The 19,387-nt window shown below is 42.5% G+C and overlaps 1 protein-coding gene across 2 annotated transcripts in view; it reads left to right on the top strand.

Annotated features, from left to right (window-relative positions):
- Positions 1–9,040, top strand: part of BLVRA (biliverdin reductase A) — a 48,053-nt gene extending 39,013 nt beyond the window's left edge. For both annotated transcript variants that reach the window (XM_081344136.1, XM_081344137.1), the window contains one exon: positions 3,835–9,040. In XM_081344136.1, the coding sequence (XP_081200262.1) occupies positions 3,835–4,108 (274 nt within the window). In that variant the 3' untranslated portion in view covers positions 4,109–9,040. The remainder of the gene's footprint in view (positions 1–3,834) is intronic.
- The last annotated feature ends 10,347 nt before the right edge of the window (positions 9,041–19,387 follow it).

Raw genomic sequence — 19,387 nt, 5'->3', positions numbered from 1 at the left:
TGTAATGAGACCCACCACAGTTGTATCATCTGCAAACTTAATTATCACAGTGGATGGGTCACATGATACACAGTCATATGTGTATAAAGAGTACAGGTAGGGGCTAAGCACACAGCCCTGTGGCGAGCCGGTGCAAAGCTTCAGGGGGGTGGACAAAGCAGACCTGACCCTCACTGTTTGTAACTGGTCCCTAAGAAAGTCTTGAATCCAATCGCAGATGGCAGGAGAGAATTTCAAGTCAGTCAGCTTCTCGATGAGAATGCTCGGCAAAATGGTGTTGAAAGCCGAGCTATAGTCAACAAAAAGCATCCTGACATAACTTCCAGGTTTCTCTAGATGACTTGCTACAGAGTGTAAAGCAGTAGCTATGGCATCGTCTGTCAACCTATTTCCCCTATAGGCAAATTGATGTTTATCAAAATCCAGTGGGAGGCATGTCCTGAGATGTTGGAGAACCAATCTTTCGAAGCATTTCATGACTACAGATGTTAATGCAATAGGTCTGTAGTCGTTCAGGCACTCAACTGCGGTTTTCTTGGGGACCGGGACAATGGTAGCTGCTTTCAAGCACGATGGTACACATGCCGTTTGCAAGGAGATGTTAAAAATCCTTGTCAGGACCCCTGCTAATTGGTCGGCACAATTCCTAACCACTATCCCCAGCACCCCATCTGGGCCTGCGGCTTTGCTGGGATTCACAGCCTTCAATACAGTTCTCACTTGGTGTTCACACAGGGTGAGTGGCTGAGAATCAGAAGGCTGGCCAGCAGAGGCTACGGGGTCTGGTCTTTTTACCTCATACCAAGCGAAGAAGATATTCAGCTCCTCAGCTAACGAGGCATCGGTGTTAACCATGCTCCTCGTACTGCCCTTGTAGTTGGTTAAGTGCTGCAGTCTCTGCCATACTTGCCTCAGATCGTTGTCTGCTGAGTGGTTCTCCACCTTGTGTTTATATTGTTGTTTCGCCATCCTAATGCCTCTTTTGAGATTTGCCCTGGCCTCTCTGTATGTGTCCCTGTACCCTGCCTTAAGGGCAGAATCCCGGGCTCTCAGGAGTGTTTGTATCTCTGCAGTCATCCAGGGTTTACAGTTCCCGTAAACTCTAATGCACTTATCTGTTGTTACACTATCAGTGCATGTTCTAATATAAGAGAGTACAGCATCTGTATATGCATTCAGATCATGTTCTTCGAATACACTCCAGTCAGTGGTTTCAAAGCAGTCCTGCAACTGGCTGAGAGCACCCACTGGCCAGGTTTTGACCCTTTTTGTGACTGCCTGAGTTCCTCAGAGGGACATACTTTGGGCACAACAGGAGTGAAAGATGGTCAGATGTACCCAGGTGGGGGAGAGGGAAAGCTCTGTATGCCTGTTTCAGATTGGAATACACGTGGTCTAAAGTGTTCTTCCCTCTGGTGGAAACTTGCACATATTGTACAAACTTGGGGAGAACTGTCTTCAGACAAGCTTGATTGAAGTCCCCAGCGACGACAAGAGTGCCCTCTGGGTGAGTTTGCTGCTGCCTGGTGATGATGTCATACAGCTTGGAAAGTGCCATGCTGACATTGGCATCAGGTGGAACATAAACAGCTGTAATAATTACCGCAGTAATTTCTCTAGGCAGATAGAAAGGCCTACATATAACAGTCATCAGTTCCACATCTGGGGAGCAATACGTGTACACCAATCTGCTGTTGACACACATTCACAGTGTATATACACACAGTAATGCAACTTTATTTCAGTAATGCAACTTAAAAGGGGAAACTAATATATGAGATAGACTCATTACATGCAAAACAAGATACAGTAGTTCAAGCTGTGATTTGTCATAATCGTGATGATTATGGTGTACAGCTCATGAAAACCCCAAATCCACAATCTCAGAAAATTAGAATATTACATGCAATCAATAAAACAAGGAGTGTACATAGAACAATATCAGACCTCTGAAAAGTATAAGCATGCATATGTACTCAGTACTTGGTTTGGGCCCCTTTTGCAGCAATTACTGCCTCATTGCGGCGTGGCATGGAAGCTATCAGCCTGTGGCACTGCTGAGGTGTTATGGAAGACCAGGATGCTTCAATAGCAGCCTTCAGCTCTTCTGCATTGTTTGGTCCCATGTCTCTCATCTTTCTCTTGGTAATGCCCCATAGATTCTCTGTGGGGTTCAGGTCAGGCGAGTTTTCTGGCCAATCAAGCACAGTAATCCCACGGTCATTGAACCAGATTTTGGTGCTTTTGGCAGTGTGGGCAGGTGCCAGGTCCTGCAGGAAAATGAAATCAGCATCCCCATAAAGCTCGTCTGCGGAAGGAAGCATGAAGTGCTCCAAAATCTCCTGGTAGATGGCTGTGTTGACCCTGGACTTAATGAAGCACAGTGGACCAACACCACTAGATGACATGGCTCCCCAAATCAACACAGACTGTGGAAACCTCACACTGGACTTCAAGCATCTTGCAGTGTGTGCCTCTCCAAATGAGATGCAAAAGTTGCTCTCATCAGAAAAGAGGACTTTGGACCACTGAGCAACAGACCCAGTCTGTTTTTCTTTAGCCTAGGTAAGACACTTCTGACGTTGTTTGTTGTTCAGGAGCGGCTTGACAAGAGGAATACAACATTTGAAGCCCATGTCCAGGATCCGTCTGTGTGTGGTGGCTCTTGATGCACTGACTCAGTCCACTCCTTGTGAAAGTCCCCAACACTTTTGAATGGCCTTTTCCTGACAATCCTCTCCAGGCTGCGGTCATCCCTGCTGCTTGTGCACCTTTTTCTTCCACACTTTTCCCTTCCACATAACTTTCTATTAATGTGCTTTGATACAGCACTTTGGGAACATCCAACTTCTTTTGCAATTACCTTTTGAGGCTTTCCCTCCTTGTGGAGGGTGTCAATGATGGTTTTCTGCACAACTGTCAGGTCAGCAGTCTTCCCCATGATTGTGATTCCTACTGAACCAGACTGAGAGACCATTTAAAGTCTCAGGAATCCTTTGCAGGTGTAATGGCTTAATTAGCTGGGACACTTTGAGCCTAGAATATTGCACCTTTTCACAATATTCTAATTTTCTGAGATTGTGGATTTGGGGTTTTCATGAGCTGTATGCCATAATCATCACAATTATGACAAATCATGGCTTGAACTATCTTGCTTTGCATGTAATGAGTTTATCTCATATATTAGTTTCCCCTTTTAAGTTGCATTACTGAAATAAATGAACTTTTGCACGATATTCTAATTTTTTGAGTTTCACCTGTAACTGTTTTGTTGTATATTTAAAGCTGCACTAGTATCATTTCTTTTTATCTGCTTTCTGGCCCCTGGGTTCCAACTACAGCTCAGGCTCACTAATCACTGTGACATGACTTTATGATTTTGTTTCAGCTTGACCCACAGTGACCAGTTCATGACTCCCACTGACAAAGGCATAACTGTACTAGTTTGGCAATATCTTTGTTTTAAAACCAGTAATTCATAGAACATCTTCAGTATACATTGGCAAATGCATTATGTACTCCTATCCATCCAAGGCTATAGAATCTATCTTTTTCTCTCCTGCTATTGAAACCACACAAGCAAAGCACACAAGTAAACATAAAGGCAATGAACCATAGCAGTTCTGTATATTCAAACAGTACAAATAACAAACCAAGAAATGAATCTCTCCCGCTAGATGGCAATTCTTTACATAAAGTTCAAAAGCTTGGACGAATTAATGTTGACAGTTTTGCCATCTTTGTGACAGTAAGACAAATGGTTTTCTTTTAAACAATTGTTTGAAAAGTTTGGTTTCTTTCTTTTTTTAAAAAAGTCTTTCTGCTTTAACTAAGGCCTCTGACTTGGATTGAAGAAAGGGCTCCCGGGATGAAACGGGATAAGAAGATCAACTTCTGTTTCAAAAGTGGATGCTTGGAATGTCTCCCTAATGCTCCACGTTCGCCAGTTGGCCTTTTCATGCAAGATCTGATCATTTTTGCCAAAAAACTTTTGGGACAGATCCCCAAAGAGGAACTGACAGCTGAGAAAAGGCGGATTCTACTGTGTCTAGGTCTTGCCGAGGAGATTCAAATGCACTGTGAACAGCCAACAAAATTCTACTCTTGAAAGTATGTGAAAGTACAGGGTTCACCATTTTAAACTCTTTCTTGTACTACCTTTTTAACACGTTCTTTTTCTTATTTCCAGCTTCTCTATTCTATTAAGCAATATTTTTCTAACAATGTCAGGATGAATTTAATCTGGCAGCACACAAAATATATAGATTCTGTCTTGCCTTACTGCAAGCAACTTTCTAATCAAAAGCTAGTAACTGCCTGCATTTCTTCTAGAGATGCAATAGCAAAAGAGTGTCATTTTTTGCAGTATTTATTGTTGAGGAAAAAATAATCTCAGCAGTAAAATATTTCTCTGAAACACTTTAAATTCTGTATTTAAGCCCATCTATATATTAGTTAAATGTTTAAACAGACATTAGAGTGCTGAACAGCTTTTTAAGTTTATTTTTAGCCTCTGTTCAGTATAAGTTGCTCTTTAACCCCAGTTGCATGAAATATTGAAAATGGTGCCCTTTGTTATGTTCATCTCCAATTTTTAGCTGAGGACTACAACTTAGCTTTTACAAGATAAGAAACTATATTGAAAGATTAATGAGTGAAGGAAAATTTCTGATGGGAAGGTTGTCGTTTTTTTAAAAAAAGATGTCAACATCTTTATATATCATACTGACCTGGTTTAAATATAATGTTGTGAATTATAAATTAGTCAATAAATATTATTTTAAAAAAATTGACTTAGTATAATACATGACCAACCCATTGTGCTTTACCTTGAGAATCCTAAATCCCTATAAATATAGAATCATAATTACTCTTCCATTTTTTTTTCAGACTGGATTTATTTATGAAATGAAGAGTTATGCTTCAGGCTTGACATTGTTGCAAAAACTTAGATGTTTCACTAAGTATGCCTTATACCAGGGGTAGGCAACCTCGGCTCTTTTATGATTCATGGACTTCAACACCCAGAATTCCTGAGTCAGCTAGTCATAAAAGAGCCGAAGTTGCCTACCCCTGCCTTATACTGAAGTAACAGCTGAGATTCCCACATGTTGACGTAGCTACTTTTATTCCTGCAACTAATTCTATCTGAGTTTGAGACAGATCGTATTTTTATAGGAAATGGAGAAATTAATAGTTATGTCACTATTTACAGCTTGCTATGCCTATAGCTACCAAACTGAATTCAGCAAAAACAAAAAATCTCTAACTGTGTTTTTATTAGGCACAATGTTTAATAATCCTTTTTTAATTTTTGCTCTTTCCCATTTTGATCAATAATTCATTTTTATTTTTAAAAATCAAGTATGCATATTTAAAATGCCATTCTATATTTAATCCACATCAATATAATAATTTTTTTTAAAGTGTGACTCTCTAAAGCTGATACCGTACGAGCAATTTCCTCTTGCTACCTTGCCATCAAACTTGACCTGAAGAATTACTAAGTGAAAAATATGGGATCAGTAAATTTCCATATACATTGGATTTTTATGTCTGGCTGGAACCTGCATTGTCAGTAGTAATGACCTCCTCCTCCTCCTCCTCCAGATAGATCTTATTAAAAGTCATAGTTTGTAATTACTTCAGATCACCTCAGGCTTAACTAGAATAAAGGTAAAGGTAAACGTTCCCCCGCACATGTGTGCTAGTCATTTCCAACTCTAGGGGCCGGTGCTCATCTCCGTTTCAAAGCTGAAGAGCCAGCGCTTGTCCGAGGACATCTCCGTGGTCATGTGGCCGGCATGACTAGACGCCAAAGGTGCATGGAACGCTGTTACCTTTCCACCATAGTGGTCCCTATTTTTCTACTTGCATTTTTTACGTGCTTTCGAACTGCTAGGTTGGCAGAAGCTGGGACAAGTAACAGGCGCTCACTCTGTTATGCGGAACTCGGGATTTGACCCGCCAAACTGCCAACCATCGGATCAACAAGCTCAGCGTCCTAACCGACTGAGCCACCGCGTCCCTATTTAACTAGAATAGGAGTAAGTAATTAAATAGCAAACTGAATATTGCATTTTCATTGTCTCCAATGAAAAATGTCTTTGAGAAAGAAGTGTCATTTCTTCTTGATTTCATGTATCTGGGAAAGATCATCATTTCTTGCTCCACCTAGTAGTTTGGCAATAATTGTTTGTGCTTTTATGATATCTTCCCAATACATTTCTCAATCTGATACTCTACAAATTAGTTAGGTCTGTAATTCCCAAAATTCTTAACCAGCATAGAGAAAAGTTTATATCATATATGGAAGGTGAATGTTTGAAGAAGGCTAATTGAGAAAATGTACTTCCGCAAAAAGACTTATATTTTCTATGACAAGAATGTTCATTTTCATAAATAATTTTAGAGGGAGTATTGTTTACTGCAGTGATCCCCAACCTTTGTGGCTTGGTGGCCTGGTGGGGGGGGGGAGGAAAACCAGGTCATGCAAGCAGTGGGCCACATGCATGCACATGCAGCTCGACTGCAAGTTGAGCTGCATATGTGTGTGCACATTGGCCCACCATGTGTGAATCAAGCTGCATTTGCACATGTGTGCACAGCCTGGTTTCAAATAGGCCATGGCCTGGTAGTGAGCTGCAGCCTGGGGGTTGGGGGCCCTTGGTTTACTGGATGTCATCAGTAGGTCAGACCTGCATTATTAATACTCACGATATAGAATTTTTGAATGAACAATGTATGTCATGTATGTATGTCATTTAATGGGTGAAAATTAATATTTGTAATTTCTTTCAGTGAGGGGGTTCTAAAAATATGTGTTTTTACACCAAGAATTCAGATCTGCTGTTATTTTTACAATTTCACAACTTTTAGCTTGGTAAATCCATGTCTGATCATGTATCTCACAAAAGGCTCTTGCAACCCAAATACTGTTAACATTATCTTCTCAAAATAACACCTTGTACTACAAAAATTAAAGTTTTTTTCTGCATGAATCTTATTTAGCTAAGCAAAACATCATCCATGCAATCATAAACTAATATCAGAAAACAATTATCTGAGTTACAAAAATGTTTAAGTGAGTTTCATCAAGTCTTGTTTTGATTCATTCTTTGACATCAGCTGCTAACTTGCCTCTTAGACTCTGATATAACCCTCATGTTTCTCATGTGTATATACTCTACTTGCTGCCTTTGTGAGCTGTTTCACACCTCTCTCTATTGACTGGGCATGACAGGATCACTCTGGTACTTGCATTGGTTCATCAATGAACTTCTTTATTTCCTCTGTAGTCAGTTTGCATGACAAAGGTGGCTCATATACACCTTCAAACCAATCAATCAACTGTAGAAGAGTGGATGCTTTGGTGTTGATTAAAGGTATTTTTCTTGCACATATTGTAAAATCTCCCAGCGCCTCATCATCTGCATCCCTCAAGTCAATGATCTTTTGCACACCAGCTCTCGTATCTTGAATATCATCTGAACACAAGAGTATCTGGATTATCATTTCATTGAAAGCATACCATGCTGAGCGCTGAATGGTTGGTAAAACGTGATCTAATACAGCGTTCTTTTACAGTCTGACTTGCTACAGCTGGAACAACACATGTGCTGGGCCTTCAATCCAGGAATGTTTTACTTTAATGTTAAACCAACAAAGGTAGTGCACACCAATGATGTATTCCACGATCATTCTTAAATTTTTGGAGAGTTTTGCCTTTAAAGCCTTGCCATCTAAGCTGGATGCAATCACGTCAACCATAGCGGCTGGGTCCAGGTATTGATATGAGGCGGTGGCTGCCTCGTTGATCATCCTGATCACTGGCATATGGGGAATGGGAAGGTTGCTCTCCGCTTCTCATCTCTAGCTCCTTGAACTTTTCCACCAACTTTTCCACTGACTGACTACGAGCTGTGGACAGGTATTTCTACTCACCTGAGTCCTCAGTGGCAGACAATTTGGTAGTTCTCCACCGATCTGGGGAATGCGATATGCGGGATCTCTTCGTGGTAGCTCAACCTCATCTGCTTTTGAAGCACTTGAGGGTGCCAAGGCTGTCTCAAGTGTCTGGAGTCTCCATTGGGCTGGGTCCATCAGCTGTCCTCGCAACTTGGCTTTTGCCCCAGCTGGGAGTCCTGAAAAAGCTCCTTCTCCACCAGCTCGCTGGCTGTCGCTCCCCCCACTGGAGTAGCAGCTGCTGCTGTGGTGCTGGCTTCAGGCGTCCTCTCTTTCTGCATGCTGAAACCTTCCCCGAATATTTGTTGGCTTATCCCTCTATTCTAGGGACCTTCAGTTTTGAAGATCATATAGGAGCCGTGACCAGGGGGGCTTTTGCCCAGGTTTGCCTAGTGCGCCAGTTGCGGCCCTATCTGGACCGATATGCCCTACGCACAGTCACTCATGCGCTCGTGACCTCCTGGTTAGACTACTGCAATGTCCTCTACATGGGGCTGCCCTTGAGGACCACTTGGAGGCTTCAACTGGTGCAGAATGCAGCCGCGCGAGTTGTGATGGGAGCTTCCCGATACTTCCGTGTAACACCTCTTCTCCGCGAGCTGCATTGGCTTCCGGTTGCCCTCCGGGTGAGATTCAAGGTGCTGGTAATGACCTGTAAAGCCCTAAATGGCTTGGGTCCAGACTATCTAAGGGAACACCTGCTTCTTCCCATTGTCCTGTGCACTCCCACAGGGAGGGCCTTCTCAGGGTACCGCCGGTTAATGAATGCCGGCGGATTATTCCCAGGGGAAGGGCGTTCTCTGTGGGTGCACCTGCCCTATGGAACCAACTACCTACGGAACCTAGGACTGCCCCCGACCTTCGCTCATTTCGCCGGGACCTGAAAACTTGGCTCTTCAAGCTGTTTGGCCCAGACTGAGGGTTTTTTAATTTAATTGGGTTTTAGATTTACTTTTGGGGCTTGAATTAATTGTTTTAATTGATTTTAATTTTTGTATTTCATGGTTTTAACTGCCCTGTAAACCGCCCTGAATCCTATGGGAATAGGGCGGTATACAAATTCAATAAATAAATAAATAAATAATGTTATAGGCTGCGTTTGTTGCTCTTTGAAGTCTCCTATTTCAGTGTTAATTTCCAGTTCTTCTCTTTCTTTTTGGGTTGTCAGTTCATCATTTAAGGTCAAAGTTTGATCTGGTGGCTTTGAGTTGTCAGGTTTATCATGCAATTTGGCTTTAATTTGCTCAGTTATAGCCAAGATTGTGTCCAATATCAATTTGTAGTTAAGTGGTGGGATATAGTCAACCATTTCGTTAGTGTTTACAGCTAAGTCTTCAATGGAGGCTATTTTAATAGAAGTCAGTAAATTTCCACCTCCAATGCTCCTAAAGGTTGTTTTCAGTGCCAGGTGTTCCCACACTTGTCTTTGAAGATAATATCAAGGACAACTCTGTTATTCAGTCAGCTGTCAGAATAAGCAAAAGGTTTACTTGCAATTCCAGGTTTAGTCACAGGACACGGGTCGGCAACCCGTGGTTCCTGAGCCGCATGCGGCTCTTTGAGCCGTCTCCTGCGGCTCCCAGCCGCCCGGTGCGCGCGCACCTCTTCGAACGGGCAGTGGTGCGCGCGCACCTCTCCAAATGGAAAGTGGCACCGCCGTTCTGAGAGGTGCGTGCGCACCTTTCCGAAGGGCGGAGGTGCGCGCGCACCTCTCCAAGCCGCCACCATCCCGTCCGGAGACCTGCCGCGTTCACGGCAGCTGTGCAAACGGGATGGCGGCGGTTTGGAGTGCGCGCGCACTCGCCAAACCGCCGTCATCCTGTCCGGAGACCTGCCGTGTTCGTCAAACATTGATAAACACGGCAGCTGTGCAAACGGGATGGCGGCGGTTTGGAGAGTGTGTGCGGTCTCCATACCTCCGCGCGAATGGGCAGCGGCCCCGCTTCTTGGGAAAGCTGCCGCGGCCCGTCTGCAAAGCTGCCAAAAGCAGCAGCTTTGCAGACGGGCCGCGGCAGCTTTCGCAAGAAGTGGGGCCACTACCCATTCCGAGAGGTGCGCGCGCACCTCCCCAAACCTCCCCAAACGTTGGCAGGTCTCCGTACCTCCGCGCGAACGGGCCGCAGCAGCTTTCGCAAGAAGCGGGGCCGCTGCCCGTTCGCGCGGAGGTACGGAGACCTGCCGACGTTTGGGGAGGTGCGCGCGCACCTCTTGGAATGGGTAGCGGCCCCGCTTCTTGCGAAAGCTGCCGCGGCACATTTGCAGGCTGCCGAAAGCAGCAGCTTTGCAGACGGGTCATCACCGTCGTGCAACCAGGAACCGGTTCCATCACACATAAAAAAAAGGCAACCGCGCGCATCCGCGCATGCACAAGAAATGTTTTTTGCACATGCACGTGCATGGACGCACGCACACGGCTCCCACTTTTTTTTATGTGTGATGGAACCGGTTCCCAGTGGCTCTTTTCCTTTTTCGGGTTGCCGACCCCTGTCACAGGATGTCATCAGTAGCATACAGAATTAGTTGTAAATTTCTTTTTTTTTCAAATTAATATAAAGCTTTTATATAATTAGTTCATTCTTTTTTTCCTTAGTTCACATGTTAAACAGAAAATAGGGTAGTAGATCCCCACAAAAATATAAGATTTTTAATAGGTAGGAATAATATTGCTTAGTTTCTTTGCTTAATCAGATGGTATTGTGGTTTTTTCTTCTTCGCTTTAAGGCTTAAAATGTTATTCCCCCAAGTATTTAAAAGCTGTTTTTTCAAAAAAGGGGGGGAGAAAATTTTCAGAAAAGTCCCACAGGCAGGCAATTAGGGGGATAAGAAAGGAAAGGTCTCACCCAAGTCATCCAGATTGCTTTGTTGTGCTAGATAGTACTTTTGGCTTTTGGCAGGGAATGGCTTAATGATGGGCCATGTTCATGGCCGGTCTCTTCTTCTTTAGGCCAAAAGGAGCTGCTCCAGATTCAGGTGGAGGGCTGCCACCCTTCCACAATCACAGGAGGGCCTCCTTGTGGTGGTCACCCCTCCAGGGCGACTTTGGACCCTTTTCAGGGTCCTTCAAGATTGGACGTCAGGGAGGGAGCTCTCTCTGCACGTCCGAAAGCACCGCGTGTGCAAACCAGATGTCCACTAGTTACAGTATTGTTATGTCTAATTAAACTCCTATGCACATTCCTCCTCCTTCCCCACAGTATCATCTAATTCTAACTCTAAGAGTAAAACACAAGAAGGAAAATGGTTGCAACTCCATGTTGTCAAAGGAAAAAACATCTGATGTTAGCAGCGTTGACACTTGATTCTAGAATTCTTAAAGGGAAATTGCAGTACTTAGTACAATGGAAGGGATATTGACCATCTGAAGGCACTTGGGTGAAGTCTAGCGATGTGAAAGCTGACAGACTCATTAAAAGGTTCTATAGGAAACACCCTAACAAACTGAGAGGCAGTCCCTAACATATGCTTTTGTTTACATTACAGGATCTGTCCTTTTTGTAAAGGGGGTTGGATGTCAGTGCTGCTAACATCGGATGTTTTTGCTTTGACAACAGTTAGAGATGCAACATTTTCTTCTTATGTTTTACTTTTAGAGTAGATGATGCTGGGGGGATGAATGTGCATGAGAGTTTAGTTAGACATAATACTGGACCTAGTGTGTGAACCAAGGTTAATGAAATAAGAGATTATAAGAATTGGCAAGCTGGAGAACTGGAGGGAAAGCCTGCATTTCAAAGTAATTGGAGAATGTGATTTATGACTGTTAATTGGAGGAGGGAATTGTGCTTTGATAGTATGTGCTCAGGGAAGGGGAATCCAGTTTTTGGCTTCGATTGTGTTAGTGCCAATGCTATGCTTCACAAATAAAGATTCTTTAAGCCAAACAATGCCTCGAAGTTCTTTGAAGAGTTTCATCTGTCAGAACTATGACAGCCAAACCCCTGGGCGGACTACACAGAGAGCAGTTTCATGCTGCTGCAGATGACATACCTACCACCTTTTGGCCGTTGGAGGAATTATTTTTCTTAATTTTTTCCCCTCAAGTGTTTCTTGGGGGGGGCAGCATGTGCTGCCTCTGAGGGATGCCCCCCTCCCCTCAGGAGACAGCAACTGAGTCTAGTGCAAGTCATGCCCCAGGACTAACCACGTGCCGTTCCCCTGTTGGGGCAGCAGAGGCCAGGGGTCTTCTCCCCAGAGCAGCGTGAGCTGAGTGAAGAGCCACCTTCACTAGTGTTTCCGTGGAAGTTGAAAATCCATTGGAAAAAAGTTGCCAGAACACTGTTCCATGCGTTGTATGACCCCCCCCAAAAGCCCTGCTTCTCTCAGTTCCAAAGTAGACAAAACATGTTTAATTAACCTGCAATAACTATAAATCACAAGCAATCCAACTTCATTTTCACTTGTCAGTACTTTAAATATTGAAAATATATTATCTATTATTATTTATTAAATTTGTTTGCCACCCATCTCACTGTGAGGCAACTCTAGCTTTATTTCTGATAAGCTAATTCTGAATATGAAGGGAGGAGTTGTTTTAAGAATATTTACTTACGCACCCAGGTTTAAAGAAAATTGCATTATAGGCTAGGTAGCTTCTGTTCTACGCTCTTCCAGCTGTTTCTTCAGAAACTCTAGTCTGGCTTAGAAATGGGTCTATGCTGGTGCTCATTCCTGTCTTTGGCCGCTAATTGGACTGGTCCTTTAACTACTTCTTTCTCTTCCCACAGTGTCTGACCTTTTCTTTTTCCTCTTCACTGATCCCTATGCCTTTCCAGATGTTCAAATATAGATGGTTTTACCTCCCCTTTTAAATATCCTTTGAGACAAATGCAAAATCTTTCTTTGCTCTCTTGTTCCTTTATGAGACCATTGTAGAGCTGATAGTACAAAGGAAGAAAATAAGGAACAGATTGGTTCCCCCCCCAACTATTTTCTATAGCTCCATGCAAATTGTGGAATAACTGGTAATTCAACTTCAGAAATACAAATTAGCAACATTCCAATGTCATAACTTAAACATGTTTTAAATAGAAAGAAAGGAAGGGAAGCTTTGCCGTACTATGAGCAGGCACTGGGAAACAAAAGGGAACATATTTCACAGAATTGAGTACTGGCAATCCTCAGCTTACAAACTTCATTTAGTGACCATTCAAATTTACAACAGCAGTGAAAGAAGTGACTTATGTCCGTTTTTCCCACTTACGACTGTTGTGGCATCTTCCATGGGTCACGTGATCAAAATTCAAATGCTTGGCAACTGACTCATATTCCTGACGGTTGTATTATCCCAGGGTCATATGATCATCTTTTGTGACCTATCAAGCAAACTCAATGGGAAAATCAGATTCACTTAATGATCACATTACTAACTTAAGAACTGCAATGATTCGCTTAACAACTGTGACAAGTAAAATGATTAAAATCTGCAAAACTCACTTAAAACAGAAATTTTGGGTTCAGTTGTGGTTGTAAATTACTACCTGTAATTGTCAAAAAGTTATGTAACGGCAGTTATAAAGGATGAATGGAGCAGGAACATCTAGGATTGAAAATAGCTCATTAACTGACTATCATCTTTCCCCAGCAAACTTCTTCCCAGTGCCAACACATTCAAACCTCACAGTCACCTCTCTAATTAGTAATCTGCATCTTGCATCCAGCATTTAGCAAGCTAGTGGAGGTTCATTAGAGTGGACCATCAGCATCCAACTAATCTAATCCACTGTGTGGGACGGTGCCTATGGAGAGGGACGTAGAGTGAGGGACTAAAGTGAAGCAGCAATTTCCTAGGAAGGAGGGAGCATATTCCAAGGAGGAGGGCAATACAATCTAGAGTATGATAGGAGATGGAGGAAGAAGAGAGTTAGGATAACTATTCTCTGGAATCTGCCAGGTTATATCATTTGGGGTGCTAGTAGTAAAGGATTAGTACTGTAAGATTCTATTGGATGTGAGCTAATAAATTGCTAAGCACATTTGATTTGTGCTTAGATTGTAAGCCGCCCTGAGTCTTCGGAGAAGGGTGGGATATAAATGGGATTAAAATAAAATAAATAAATAAATAAATATTTCAACTTTGGCTGGATTCTTCTATGTTGTTCTTGGGCTGGGTCTGACATCCACTCACCATCCACTGCTGAACGTACCTCTACATTCTCATAAGAAATATAGACAAGGCAATATCAGCAATAGACATCCAAAAGCACTGATCATCTGCCATATTCCAGAGGCCATTTCAAAGCACCAGGTTTAAAACTTTCCTTTAACACCAAATTATGCATTGTAAAGATCGCTTGGAGGTGAGAGATACTTCCAATGTAATCTACCAAATCCCCTGCATGGATTGCCACTGTGACTATGGAGGACAGACGTGGAGGAAGCTAATCACTAGACTGCAAGAACACCAGTGAGCAGTCAGACAAGCAGACTCAAACTCATTGGAAGCCTCACACTGCAATGAACAAGGACATACATTCTACAGCTACTAAGATTGTTGGATGAGCAGGCACAAAAGCAGCCAGGGAAGTGATTGAAGCCTGGGAAACAGGCCCCTCATCAGTCAACAGGAGTGCTGATTTACCACCAGCCAATCAAGTACTTAGAAGGCAAGGGCTGGGCAGCACAAGCAAACGACAGCCAATGACTTAAAAGCCAGCCATCAACACACCCCAATCAACATCTAAAAAGCCACTTACAACTGGCACCATATAAATACCACACACAGAACAGCACACACTCTGCTAGAGAGCAGCTCCCTGAAGATGGGCTCCAGCATGAGTCTGAAAGCTCGGAACACAAAAACCTCTGGGCGCAGTGACTGACCAAGGTTGGATCCAGATACACTATTTTATCTTACTCTTATCTTCACTCTCTCTTACCGATTATATTTTATTCTATGTTTTTGCAGTGTAACTATTTTATCTCATTACATTGTGTCTTATCTCATTTTATATTTTACTGTGGCTGATGCTCATATGGTCAACTGACTAATCAATAAAGTATATCATATCCTATATTCTGAAGTTGCCCAAGTTTGAAAATTAAAATTGTTGGATTTCAGTAATTAAGACAATAAATAAGTATAATGATACAGCTTCTGATCTGAAAACCTGAATCCTCTCTTATTAATGGATAATTACATTTTCTCTAAAGATTTTCCCAGAATTGAAAAACCTCAATACCTGGAAAGATTCTGGAAAACATAAGCAAGGAATCAGAGGCAAAAAAGTCATAATCAAAAGCTAAGGTCCAAAAGAACCTTACTTTTTTCACCACTGAATTTCATTTTGTTAGATAGCACCCAATGTTCAAGTCTGTCAAGATTCTTCTGTATCTTAAGCCTATCTTCTGGAGTATTGGCTATTCCTGCCAGCTTGGTGTCGTCTGCAAATTTGATGAGTTCCCCTTCTATCCCTTCATTCAAATCATTGGTGAAGATGTTGAGGAGCACTGGGCCCAGAACAGAGCCCTGGGGCACCCCACTACACACTTCCCTCCATGTAGATGCAGTTCCATTGAGGACCATACCATGAGTACAGCCGGTCAGCCAGCTACGAATCCATCTGGTGGTGATGCTGTCTAACCCACATTTTTCTATCTTATCAAGTAGTAGGTTGTGGTCTACTTTATCAAATGCCTTACTGAAGTCCAAGTAAATTATATCCACAGCATTCCTCTGGTCCACTAATTTTGTCATATGATCAAAGAATGCAATAAGATTTGTCTGGCATGATCTTTTTTTGACAAACCCATGTTGGCTTTTGGTAATGACTTTGTTTGTCTCTAGGTGTTTGCTGATTTATTTATTTATTCAATTTCTGTTTGAAATGGAGAGTTTTATGGTAGTTTCACAGGGCAATTCTATACTTTTTTTACTTGAAAAAGATCAACTATGGAAAATTATAGTTAGGAATGGAGGAATTATATACAGTACTATAAGAGCTGAGATAAAGAAAAATGCATCTTTTTTCATCCTCCCAGTATTTGGCCACTCAGAGTTGCTCAGTCCACTCTGCTTTCCCCTGAAAAAAAGCACTATTTTGAAGTACAGAGTGGTTTAATTCAGGGCTTTTCCTGTGGTAGATTGGCACCTGGCAGGTGATAGCGGGGGAGGGGAATGAGCTGAACCGGTGGCAGCACCGCACAAGCCTGTGTGAGAGATGGCTGGAGCTGCAGGGCTGTCAGGGCTCAGCGGAAGCGCCAGGATCAGTGCCTGGCTCCAGCTGGAGCTTGGCGCTGATCCTGGCGGTTCTGCTGAGTTCAGAAGAAGCACCGATCAGCTGGAATGTGGCGGCATCTCCAGAGTCTTGTGATTCAGATGCTTGGCAACTGATTCATATTTATGATGGTTACAGTGTCCCAGGCTCATGAGAAGTGACCAAAACCTGCTGCAACCACCCAGCAGACGGGGGGGGGGGAATAAAAACCAAACACTTCACCCCCATTGCCAATCCTCAACAGAAATGCTCACAATGAAAACCTCAGACAGGAGGAAGAGCGCTGCCGGGTGGACAGGCAGGTGTCTTGCTCAGCTGTGGCTCGGGGGGCACTTTTTTCAGTGCCATTGTGCCATTATAACTTTGAACAGTCACTAAGCGAACTGTTGTAAGTCGAGGACTACCTGTACTTCATCACTTTTTTCCTTTTTTTTGACACCTTGCTAGGCCAGAGCTTTTCAACCTTTTCATCTGAGTACCACCAGTCGCCTAGCAATGTGTCAAAAACTTGATGACCAAAAAAAAGGAAAAAAGTGATGAAGTACAGGTAGTTCTCAACTTACAACAATTTGCTTAGTGACTGTTTGAAGGCACTGGAGCCTGGCACTGATCCTGGTGCTTCCGCTGAGCCCTGAAGAAGCGCTGATCCTGGTCCTTCCGCTGAGCCCTGACAGCCCTGCAGCTCCAGCCATCTCTCGCTCAGGCTTGTGTGGTGCTGCCACCGGTTCAGCTCATTCCCCTCCCCTGCTACCACTTGTCTAGGATGGGCGTGTACCACCTGCCAGGTGCTAATGTACCACAGGTGTTACCTGTACCACTGGTTGAAAAGCCCTTTGCTAGGCAACTGGTGGTACTCGGATTTGCCATATCCTAAAAGTGGTACAATAGGTGAAAAGGTTGAAAAGCCCTGGTTTAATTTCCTATTAGTGGATCAATGCTGAATATCCATGCTCAAAATTATATTTGTCAGATTCAGAATTTGTCAAGTGCCTGACATCCATTGAAATTAATAGGAAAATTTATTCATATTTATTGCAAGCCATTTCATGTGTAGGTTTTTCCTGAGAACTATTGCAGATGTCAGGAACTGATCTTCTGAGTTTGTTCTTGTCTAGAGACTCAACTAATTATGTATAATATGCCTGTACCAAATCCTCTTTGACTGCAGGTGGAAAGTTAATCTTTTAAAAATGCACCCTTGTTAAAAGAATACTGTTAACATAGTATTTTCCAATTGACTTCTTGATTATACTTCTTATATTTTGCTGATATTTGACTACTATTCAATACTTAATATTACTGATCATTGGTTTATCCAGTTTCTCTGTCCAAAGGGAATCAGACAGGGAAGTTATCCCTGTCATCTGCTGCCTGGCCAAACCAGTTTATGAAATCCAGGGGAGTGAGGATGAGGATGATTTAATGTTTAGAAGTGTAGATGCAAACAAGCCCTTAAGGAGTCTGCACAATCAATAGCTACTTTTACAGTTTCAGTTGCCTTATGTTGATGAGATCAAAGGCTCAACAGGGTTGTATCTGGTTAGCATTTGAATGGGAAACTTCAGTGATGCTGAGTATACTAGTGTTTGTGTGTGCCTCCCAGTCAACCTCAATTGCTGGCAACATGCACTTTTCTTGGTAAAATATTTTTGGAACTGGTTTGCCTTTGATGGCTTATCTAGGATTTAGAAAAAGTGAATGTTCCAAAGTGTCTTAGCTGGACTTCATGTCAGGCATGACTAGAACTTAAAAGAATATCCTGGTTTCTAGTTTTGTGCCTTTAACTATTACACAAAATTGGCTCTTGCAGGCTAAAACCCATAAAATACTGGCATTACTTTATAGTGTCTCAGAACTTATATGAAAGTCAGCCATCTATATCAGCCAACAAAAACTATAGCTATCATCCATCAAAGCATGATTAAATAATCTGATCTTCAAATACCAGCAGGGAAGGGGCAAGGCATCACTCCTAAGTTAGGAGTTTCCAAAGCATGGATGCTATTATGGTCTTTGGGCCCCAAAATAGCATTTTTAATTGGACGTCGAAATCTAGCAATAATGAACATGGCAATGAGAGATAAGTTTTATATTGTATTAGCAGTGAGCAACATGAGCTAGCTTATCTTACTGCAGTTTATCTTACTGCAGTTTCTTGGCCATTTTCAAAAACTGGTGGATATACAGAAAAAAAATTTGGGGTGGGGGTGTTAGCACTGATTCCTGTTAACTGCCTGGACAATTCCCTGCAGTTTTCTTGACTTGATTTCAGAAGTGGCTTGCCATGGCCTACTTTCTAGGGCGGAGAGTGAGTAACTGGCCCAAAATCATCCAGCTGATTCTGTGCTTAAGGAAGAACTAAAACTGATAAGTCTCCTGATTTCTAGCCTGATGCCTTAACCACTACATCAAAGTGGCTCTCCATAGAGGATGGCAGGAATTCTATTGTGTGGTTATGAGAATGGGAGTTAATATTAGTCAGATTTCATGATCCAGGTGGGGCCACAACTGGCAGAACATCCTGAGCTGGGCAAAGGTTCCTATCTTGACTGCTACTTCTTATTTCACCAGAAGTTCAGAATCCAGGGGGATTTCTAAGTTCAGAATATGGCTTAAGGTTTTCCACTTAGCCTCACAAACCTCTCTGCACTACTCAGAAATTTCAAAGAGCCAAAAGAAACTCCTGAACCAAGGTTCCAGAAAAAACAACTTTATTTTGGCCAAGATAGAGTTGGGTAACCTTCTCCCTCTTCGTTGCTGCTTAGAGATGAAGGCACACCCAGAAGAGATTTCTTCTACCTTTTATACTTTTTCAGAACAAAGAGATCCAGGTCTCCTGTACTAGGAGCAAGGAAGCACCCACACACAAAAAACAAATTCCAAGATGATGACTCATCTACATCAATTCAGGTTCCATGTAACTCATTTCCCCCCTCATTTCTTGGACCACTGAACCTTACCTTGCTCTTTTCATGTGAGCAATCTCCTGAATAATTTCCTGTATGGCTACAAACTAATACTACTAATGTCAAACATAATAAAACAATAAGCATAATAAAATCATAAGTACAATAAGGTCCCTTCATGTTCCTTCAACCCCGTTACCTAGCTAGCAAGAAGTATCCGAGTTTATTTTATTATTGTAATATATGTTAAGAATTAACATCTATGTAACTGGAAATTTTCCCGTTCCCCATCACTTTGTATAT

This window comes from Vipera berus, assembly GCF_964194415.1.
Source record: "Vipera berus genome assembly, chromosome: Z".
Lineage (NCBI taxonomy): Eukaryota > Metazoa > Chordata > Lepidosauria > Squamata > Viperidae > Vipera > Vipera berus.
Note: the sequence above shows the minus strand (reverse complement) of the source record. Positions and strands in the feature narration are given on the sequence as shown.